Consider the following 10874-nt stretch of genomic DNA (forward strand, 5'->3'; position numbering starts at 1 on the left):
CTTTACTCACTAGTTATCCAAATGAACACATAGATTGAACTTCTCAGACTTGGAGGTGTAATGAAATGGTTCCTTGGTAAAGCTTCCAGATGGACCACTGTCATCATCTGGTAAGACTGGACTGTAATCGCATAATCACAATTAGCCCCCATCTCTGTGGTTATTCAAGTGCCAACCCTAAAGATCAGTCTCTGGATGACCATGCTATAAGGGACAAGAACTTGCTAATCAGTGAACTGTACTTCTGTGTATGCTTTCAGCCCCTAAAGTGTCCCCGAACTAAGTCTTTTATGATGACAGAAAGGAGGACAGGAATGGTCTGCTTCTTGGAATAAGAAAGCTATGTGTGAAAATACCTGCTTTTGTGACTAGATGAGAACCATGTATAGTTGTCATAGACATTGTTCATATGAAAATAGATGTTAATAAAACGCTAGAAAATGGCTTGGTATCTAAGGAAGTTGGACATTCTACCAGAAATGGTTTTTTGATTATGTATTCATTTAAATTTCCTTAAAAAAATGGTGCCAAGGAGAAATACAGACAAACTCTAGCAGAAACAAAATTCAAAATTAGTCAAGTCTGAATAAATGAAGTTTTGATGTACTAGAAAAATTGCAAAAACTCATCATTTTAATTACTGCATCTGTGATCATGTACCAGCAAATAGCTCTGCCTGTGGTACCTTTTATATGTCTTTATTATATTACTTACAAATTATAATTGTTTGCCTTCTCATCAGTCTCTCATCATAGGGACTTCATTCATTTAATTCATTCAACAAATACTGACCTGCCTTACTCTATGCCAGGTGCTGGGGATACAGCAGAGAACCAGATAAAAATACATACCTTAAAGGTGATATTTTAGTGGCAGAGACAGAAGTAAAAACTAGATAAAGAAGCAAAATATATCATATGTTGGGATTTCTCTAAATATTGTTCTTTGCATCACTAGCATCTACCACAAGGCCGGGACATAGTAGGCACTCAAACTACTCACTGCTGGCTTGATTTACTTTCGTGATTACTCAAAGGAACAGAAATATAATTCTTGAATTTACCATTGCTTTTAATTGTGAACAGCCACTGGAGTGCTGATACCAGTCAACAAATATACAGACTTAGGGTAGGGGATGATGGAGTAACTTCCAGAATAAAACTTTAGTGACCATGAGCTCTATTATCTGTGAGTAAAGTAGCCTGTTAGATTCATTAATTTGGTGACCTTAACAGTTGATATAATTGTACTATGGGGCCCAAATAAATGGAGATTTTATTGTATCATCTGTCTGTTTTGCTCTTTGCAGCTAGCAATGAACATAAACACTCTGGCCCATACACATCTTTGATTTCATCATTTCTCTATTGTCTTAATGTTGAGTGTCTTGAGAAGTATCAGCTTAATTCATTTATTTTTTTCATAGAATATCCAAACATTTGGCCTTTCCACTTCTCAGTTAGAATTCTAATCATAAACAAAGATGACCAACTGTAACCTGCCAAGGTCCAATGGAAAATATTTTAGAAAATAACACATAATAGTTATGTGTCGGGTAGCTCTTGGAAACTAGATGAAAGGCTGCGTGTGTGATGAGAATCTGTGCACAGCTCTCTGGAATCCAAGTTCTGGTGGGCTGGCTGGAGAAGAATGCTTTCAGGGCTTGTGAGGTGACTGCTGATGGAGCCTAGGGAAAATGGTAGACACTCCTGTTCTTACCCCAACTCCCAACCTTCTACCAGGCTTATCAGGGCTGAAATTCCCCAGCAATTCTGCAGCACCTCTCTCACATACACATAGACATTCACAAACGATTAACAATAGCTCTGATTCTTTAGTACCATAGTACAAGCTTACCTTGGAGATATTGTGGGTTCGGTTCCAGACCACTGCAATAAACTGAATATCGCAATAAAATGAGTCATGAAATTATGGTTTCCCAAGGCATACAAAATTATATTTACACTATATGGTAGGCTATTAACTGTGCAATAGCATTATGTCTAACAAAACAATGTATATACCTTAATTAAAAATACTTTATTGCGAAAAAAAATGCTGACCATCATCTGACAACACAAGGTTACCACAAACCTTTAATTTGTAAGAAAAAAATGCAGTATCTGCAAAGTGCAATAAAGCAAAGCACAATAAAACAAGGTGCGCCTGTATATTTCAACAAATTACATGGGGAAAAAAGATACAGATTACAAAAGCAATGCACAATCTATCTAACAAATTAGTAAATTAGAGACAAACCAAAGGAGAAAATCAAAATCTTCTGTAGTTCTACTATCTGGAGTTAACAAAGGAAAACATTGAAATACACCCCAGGTTTTTTTTCTATGCATGCACAAAATTATGTATTTTTGTTTTTCAAAATTGGGATCATACAGTGAATACAGTTTGGTAACTTGCGGGACTTCCCTGGTGGTCCAGTGGTCAAGACTCTGCTTCCGCTGCAGGGGGCATGGGTTCGATCCCTGGTTGGGGAACTAAGATGCCGCACATGTCGTACGGCGAAGTTTGGTAACTTGCTTTAAAAAAAATTAAGACTGAATCACAAACATCAATGCTTGCATTTTTTCCCATTACATGAAGTTACCATAATTTATCCTTTGTTGCGTACTTGGTTGTCCTGAATTTTCAATAATATATTATTGTCAACAATATACTATGATCTTTCTTTTACATGAATATTCCACCCACATCTTTATTGGTGGGTAAGTGGTTGGTGCTTATCCCAAGCTAGGCCCTTGAGCAACCTCTCTTCCAGGTTGGGGCTGGGGGTCAAGGGAGGGAGAGAGAGGGTGTGCCTGGCCACTGCCCTGGTGTTCTGGAGAGAAGCCTGTGTACTGGCTGCCCTCAGCAGAGGACTCAATGGCTTTTCACAGCTGGTGACCACACTGCTGCTTGCAGGGAGGGAGGAGAGTCAAGTCAGAGAAGTGTGTGTCATGCAATTTAGGCGTTTTTTTTTTTTTTAATTTTTATTTTATATTGGAGTATAGTTGATTAACAATGTTGTGTTAGTTTCAGGTTGCTTCTAAACTAGGCCCAGCTGTTCCATGCAATTGCACCAAGCATCTTTGTTCCCGACTACACAAAGCCATGTCTTGGCTGGGCTCTGAGATCTTCAGGAACACACCTAGTCATTAATAGGAAATGCATTCACTTAATATTCATGAGGCAAGAGAAAGATTGATTCCTTCATTCTTGAACCAAAAAAACCCTCCCAAAACTCAGCAAATAGATTTTAAGTTCCATAAGGGCAGGAAATGTCTGCTTTGTTTGTCACTGTGTCCTCAGTGCCTAGCACATTTTCTGGCACATAGCAGATAATCAACACATATTTGATGAGTAAAGAAAAAACATGAAGTGACAATATTGGGCTGGCCAAAAAGTTTGTTCAGGTTTTCTTGTAAGATGTTATGGAGAACCTGAACGAACTTTTGGCCAACCCAATATTTCAATCCGATAGCCAACTGGGGCTTGGCTCTGCTTTCTTCTGAGAGAAACAGGGCTCATATAGGCTTATTTCTTCAATCCTGCTGGCTAACTTGGGGAGCAGGGACATAGGACTCTTGGACCTGACCCAGGTACTATTGTATGGGGACTAATTTTCTCTGTGTTGAAACTTGGCCGGCCTTATTTAGCTAGAGAATCATTAAGCCTGCACTTTGATACATTTTTCCCCTACAGAAGGACTCATAAAGGAAAGAACCATTTCCCAAAGGATCTGTGTGGACTGCAAGATCTTGTTCCTTTTAGTGGCAACAAACCACCTTGGAATCCTTTCTAGCGGATGGTGTTGTGTTAAAACTTTTAGAAGCACTCTAAGCCTCAAAATATTAGACCTCTGTGATGGATGAGCAGATGTTTCTCTGATGACTAGTTGCTGTGCTTCTAGAAATAGCCTCAATGAATAAAAAATAATACAATTTTATTCATTTCAGCACTTACTAAGAACATCTTAGGTATCAGCTTTGTACCAGATATTAGAAATAAAAATAAAAAGAAGAGATGATCATAGATATACAGGATAATACATAATTATCAGGCAGTGTGGCAAGTGATACAACTGGGTATAGACAGGGTGCTGGGGCAGCACAACTTGCTAATTCATCTCGGTGAAGTCGGGGAAAGTTTCGTGGAGGTGAGCCCATTTTGACATGGGGTTTGAAGGATGGGTAGGAGTTTGTCAGGCAGAGAAAGGGGGAGTAGAAGTTCAAAATGAAGAGACTTACACAAGCCAAAGTTCAGAAGGGAATGGTGCATTTGGGACAGATGAGGCCTTTACAGCAGTTGGAGCAGAGGGTGTTGGCAGGAGAGATGAGGTTATAGAGGAGGATTTCAGATGCATCATCAAGAAGGCAATTAAGGAGTTTCTACTTTGTTGTGTAGATAATGAAGGTTTTGGTAAGGGACATTTTTCCTTCAACCATTAGTATCACCAGGCCAAATTAAGATATTTCTTCTTGATAATGATCCATCAAGAAGACCAAGAAGACTTGATTTTCTTTTCATTTGGGTTTTAGGCTCTTACATCTTCTCTTAATCCTGGTGACATAATAATCTAAGTCTCCCTTAAGTTTGCAGTTTTACCTTTTGTTCATTTATTTGTTATTTGTTTTTATATCCAAGGTGTTTTCAAAGATATCTTGTTTGCTCTGCAGTTGTTCGTTTAGAAGTTAAAGCTGGGCTCAGTGATTAGACCAGTTCTAACCTATAGCTGGGACCATTTATGGAACTTATTCTACAAAATGATCTCTTTAACATCATGAGTGGTCAGGAAATGGACACATGAGACCAAAATCTACATTGTTATTGTTAAGTCTCAATGGTAATGAAGAGGGGAACCCATTTCCTCAAAGCCCTTAGGAAATCCCATTGCATTTTGGAATATTTTAGCCAAGTTAAGGCTAGGGTAAGAGACGAAGGAAAGGAAATATGAAAGAGAAGACATTGGTATCATTGTAGTTACCAAGCAGAAAATTCTAAAAGTAACATTCCAGAACAATATAACATACCATGTGCAAATTAGTATCAGATGCTCTAAATAAATTTTTAAAAACTCTATAGTTTATCCAAACTTTAGCTTATCTATACTTTATTTGCATAAATAAACTCTAGTTTTTTCATTGAAATTTACAAATGTGTGTTGGTTTTGAATTTTCTCTTCCCAGAAGTAAGAAAAGGTCTGTTACTAGGATCAGTGTTTGTCCTCTCTTGGGTCATTCTATTTGTGCACATTTGACTTGCCAGATAAGTTATCATTTTTGTAGTTCTGATGTCAATTTGAATTCAAAGGATTCAGATGTCTACATCAATGTTTCTGTGACTGTTCATTACTTTTTCTCAGTATTTTGCAAAATAACATCACTTTGTGGAAAGTGAAATGAATAGCATAAAGCAGTTTGTTCAGTTAAAAAACTATAGGACTGAGCTTTGTGACCACCTAGAGGGGTGGGATAGGGAGGGTGGGAGGGAGACGCAAGAGGGAGGGGATATGGGAATATATGTATACGTATAGCTGATTCACTGTTATACAGCAGCAACTAACACAACAATGTAAAGCAATTATACTCCAGTAAAGATGTTAAAAAAACCCCACAAAACTATAGGACTGAGAAAATGTCTCTCAGCTGATTTCCATATTTTGTTTTGCAGGTGACAATGGCCAGCATTGGAATGAATAGGCAAGATTTTATGGGTGCCTGTGAAAGAACCCTTTTTACTCTTCGAATGGCAACATGGAATCAAATCTTAGATCCCTGGGTGTATATTCTTCTACGGAAGGCTGTCCTTAAGAGTCTCTACACATTTACCAGACGCTGTTGTGGAGTACATATCATCAGCTTACATGTTTGGGAGCTCAGCTCCATTAAAAATTCCTTAAAGGTTGCTGCTATTTCTGAGTCACCAGTTACAGAGAAAGTAACTCAGCAAACAAGCACCTAGTTCAGTAGGATGGTAAATCAGTGTAGGTCTAGGACCAAATTAAGGAAAGTTTTGGCAATATTTCAGTTAATGTATAAATATAGAGAGCCTAACTGGAAAAATCAACCCTCAGCCAGATAGTCTGGGGGGGAACTTTTGTCAGATTTGGCTTTCGAAATTTGTTAAATTAACTGTATAACTGCGCATTTTCACATGTTTTTTTCAACCGGAGGTAAACGTGATGAAATAATGCCACAGGAGTCAAATTGAAAACAATTTTGTGCTTATCTGTGTTATTGATGCTTTTGGAACAAGTAACTCTCTTGAAGCCTGTAGCATTTACTTGGCCTACTACCTGTGCAGTGAAATGGCTATTTGGGGGTGTCACTGCTCTATAGCAGTTCCTTATAGACTAGGCACAGTGAAGCGGAGCGCCCTCTCTTGACCTGGTCTGTTTTACCCCAGATTATGTAGCCTCAATTAGTGTGTTGTCACGTCACAGTGGATTCACTGTGGCTTTTTATAATGACTTCCACGTACGTGAGGTGTGGCTGTCAGTTTACCTGATCTTGTGAGCCTGTTTAGAATGAGCCTATCCTTGTCATATTTGACAGATACGACTGCTTGCATTTATTATTACGGAGGTCAAGTGTTGTTTGAAGATATTCTTGTTAAGTCATAGTTTTCAAGTAATCACCATTTCCTCTGAAAATTCTAGTGTATAGTCAATAATTTTTAGAGAAACAAAGGCTCTGTGAGCACGTGTATAGGTGACATGCATTATATCAGTTCCTAAGAAGCTCTGCCACGGATAATGCAAACAAGTAGAACTTAAACCCCAAGTGATAGGTGCAAAGAACATTGGCAAATGCGCTTTACCTTCAGAGTCATTGACACGGTGTCATTTCTATGTCAGGGAACAAAAGAAACACAACCTCTAGAGAATAATATTCAAAGACCATCTGCAGCTAGTGTGGTTCTTTCCACTTACACACACACACATACACACACACACACTCTCACACACACACAAAGAACATCAGAAATTTCAGTTGAAGAGGGCTCCTTAAATCTGTAATGTGGCATCTTCTAAAGCCTGTGCTACCAATGCCAAGGAGAGGGTTGGCAATTAGCAGGCATTTTGAGACCCTTATAATGGCTAACCAAGAGATCAAGGGTTGAAATCTTTCCCCAAATTTCTCAGTGATATTTTAAACTTTATCTTTGCTTGTTTGTATAACTTAACCCAAAGAATTTTAGCAATCATTCAAAATGTCATGGGTCTATCACAGCATAGGGTAGCTAGTTCTGCTTTATAATAGGGAAATGCATTTCTGTAAAAAGAGTCCCTTCATTAACTGGGGTCTGTTTTAAAATTAATCTTCCCTGTGAGACTGATTTTAGATTCTCTAGGGAATCTGTGCAGTTCAATTAGACTTAAATTATTATTTTCACAAATTTTTGCTTTTGACTGGTAATTTACATTGAAAGTTATTGTTAACTTTGGTCAATGTTGGTAAATTCTAATGAATACATTAAAAGAAATTAAGCAAATAGCCTCAGTGAAAATTTAAAGACAACTATCTTTTTTTCCAATGAATTTAAAGTAGGGCAACATACATATACACACTGGCATATGATAGTCTTAGTTTATGACCAGTAAATGATGAATCATACAAATGCAGGTCATTCTCATATATAGAGTACAGAGTAGGTGCTTGATACTTGCCAAAACTGGAAAGAATTTCTTGGTGCAAATGAGCATGGATGTGCAAAGTTTTTGTGCATTTTTAAACTGGCAACTACATACTGGTTATTTTAAGATATACATATATATATATATATATATATATATATATCTTCAGTGTATATACTTAAAAAAAAGCCATTGCAGTTTGTTATCATTGTTGTATTACATAAATGTTCTCATGTGTTTTAGGAGCACTTAGAGACTAAAAGAACTTGTAGACGGTTTAGAGGAGATATGTATTTCCTACAGTTGCTTGAGAGAGTGTTGACATATTGTGAGATGAGGCACAAGGAACCAAAGCTCCATCCTTTCTCCTCAGGCTGGGCAGCACGCTGCAGCGAACACTCCCATAGAGCCTGATCTGGGAGAGATGTGGAGGAGAAACCCTCATTCAGAGTTTTAGGCCTCTTCTCCTTGTGGCTTCTACACAAATGACAGAATTGTTGCTCTATTGCCATGATGTCACTCTGGCCATGTGTGTCTGCATTGAGGAGATATTGTGACATGACCATGTGTGGGAGAGTATGAGCTTAGCATGCAAGATTTTGGGGAGTGACAGGGTGGTCATTCTCTGCACAACCTGGAAGGGTTATCTCTATTATCTGAGAGTAGGTTTAGGGTAACTAAATTGGTTTTATGATGCTGTTAAACTCAAAAAATAAACACCAAAAATTGAAAAAAAAATTAGTCAAAGAATATGTGTGTTTACATTGTGTTAGGCTTTTTTGTCCACAGAAAGTGAAATAAAGTGAACACAACAATATGCATATCTGACTTAATTGTATTTCTGTTATTATATGTATTTCAGTGTAGTTTGACAATTTATTGTATAAGGAATAATAAATGGAGCATCTACCAATAATTTTCATATATTTGTTCAAAGTACTGGAAGTAAATAGTGTTCAGCAAGTTTACCAGTTTTGAAGTTTTATACTCTATTTTAAAATTTATCATTAGACCATCAGAGTAATTGAATTTCCCTTCTCATTGGATAAAGTAGTAGCTAGGCAACTTCACATGCAGTTTGATCAAATTATTTCTGGGGAATTATATTACTCTAGGCAAATTACTTGAAAATACCAGACTTTTCCTGATGTTAGTGAACTTTAAAAAAAATGAGACCAAAAAACCCCCAACAGCACATGGGTTTTCATGCTTGTGAATGCAGAGACAAGTAACGCTGATTCATAATTAGCTGTAAGTGTATCCCAAAACATCAGATTTTTTGCTGATGGATTTAACTAGATGATAGAAATATGTTCTTTAAACATTTTTTCTAAAGGCAGAAAGCTGCTTCTAACTATCTGTATTGCTGAAGTGGAAAATACTTAAAAGTTAACACACACACACACACACACACACACATATATATACATAGATATATCTGTCTTGTAAAACAGATGGTCTTGTTTGATCATTTTCAGTCTTAAAATGAAAAACCTACTTTAGTTTTGTGCTAATCTGAGTTTAGAATCCAAATAAGATTATTTGTTAAATAAATAAAGTGAACTTTTTTGTGAAACTTATTGCTAGCGTCACCTATATCACCATTATTGCTCTAAATTAATTGTCTAAGGTGAGAGTATAAAGGATGGGAGTGTATATTTTCCTCCTTCTTCATCTGGAGGTCAGAATATTTTACCACCTGGTAAAGAATAGTGTTGGACTTCAACTTGTTATTGACATATTTTAACAGTAGATGAAATGTGTTACGTGAATAAATGTATTTTGTTCTCTTCATACTTGTTGGATTGCATAAGAGAGTAAAGAGTGATATGTGTATTTTGTGGCTTCCATCAGTACGCAACTCATGTAATTTTAGTGCTTTGACTAGTTTAAAGCTTTAAACAAATGATTTTTAAAAAATAAACTTGGACTGATGTTTATCAAGAGTGGTTATTTTTAGGAAGATCATATCAAACTTGGAACTCTTGAACCTACCCAAACTTCCATTTTTACCTGCTATTAGATGGGAAGAATTTCAGCTTGTTTTCCATTATTACCTTTTGCTATCCCTTTCCTGTCCACTCTTCTGTGACATCTGCTTTCTTTCTTTTTCCTGTGCCTCATTTTATGTAGGTAGGTCATAATTCTGATGGGAATCTGATCATTTCCAAAACACAGTGGCGCAAGTATACCTGTGATAACAAACAACCCGCAAATCTCAGTGCCATAAACCCAGAAAGGTTTGTATCTCACCTGTGGATGCTGTCCACTCAGAAGGGGAGCTCTGTTCACTGTAACCACTCAGAGACCTCAGGGGACAAAGCAGCCATCATCTTATATGTTGCTGTCTGCAGTGCTAAAGGGAACAACAGCCTGGTGAATCACGCACTGGCTCTTAGAGCTTACACCTGGAGGTGATACATATTACTTTTGCTCACACATTTCTGGCCAAAGCAAGTAATATGGTCCCACTAACTTCAAGCGGGGCAGGTAAATGCAATACTATAAAATGTCCAGGAGGAGAACTGAAAATAATTGGTAGATAGCACTAGTGATTTCCACATTAGGTAATTTTTTTTTCATTATTGCCTTTCTAATGGCATTCAAACTGGAACCAGGTTTAAAAAAAAAAATTTTTTTTTTATTTAGAAACACCGTGGGATTAAAAACATTTAGGTCTCATTCACCTAAGAATCTTGTAATCTATAAAGATAAGACAGAATGAATGCCATTATATATTCCACAAGCTTTTTGCAATTAATAGAAATTTTAGATGACAAACAAAACAAAACAAAACACCATAGAATAAAAAGAGAAAAACTTGGTTCTTAAAAATGCAGGGAGCTTGGTGGTTTGTGACCACCTAGAGGGGTGGGATAGGGAGGGTGGGAGGGAGGGAGACGCAAGAGGGAAGAGATATGGGAACATATGTATATGTATAACTGATTCACTTTGTTATAAAGCAGAAACTAACACACCATTGTAAAGCAATTATACTCCAATAAAGAAGTAAAAAAAAAAAAAAAAATGCAGGCAGTGGGACCTTTCTGTACAATGCCTAAGAATAGCTTAGTTGTAACACTGTCTGAAATAGTTGCTTTTCTAATAAATGAGGATACTTGAAATTTATTTTTGCCTTTGCATTTTCAGTCTCCTTATAATTGAATATCTTGATACCTTGATATACTCTTTGCCATTGAATTTCATCAAACTGTCAGAAAACCCAAAGTAGTATAATAGC

The 10874-nt window shown here is 37.0% G+C and overlaps 1 protein-coding gene across 1 annotated transcript in view; it reads left to right on the plus strand.

Annotated features, from left to right (window-relative positions):
- Positions 1–9573, plus strand: part of PTGFR (prostaglandin F receptor) — a 58709-nt gene extending 49136 nt beyond the window's left edge. Inside the window, exon 3 of the mRNA XM_036836305.1 lies at positions 5668–9573. Coding sequence (XP_036692200.1) covers positions 5668–5958 — 291 coding nt within the window. The 3' untranslated portion in view covers positions 5959–9573. The remainder of the gene's footprint in view (positions 1–5667) is intronic.
- The last annotated feature ends 1301 nt before the right edge of the window (positions 9574–10874 follow it).

The sequence above is a fragment of the Balaenoptera musculus genome, chromosome 1, assembly GCF_009873245.2.
Source record: "Balaenoptera musculus isolate JJ_BM4_2016_0621 chromosome 1, mBalMus1.pri.v3, whole genome shotgun sequence".
Classification (NCBI taxonomy): Eukaryota; Metazoa; Chordata; class Mammalia; order Artiodactyla; family Balaenopteridae; genus Balaenoptera; species Balaenoptera musculus.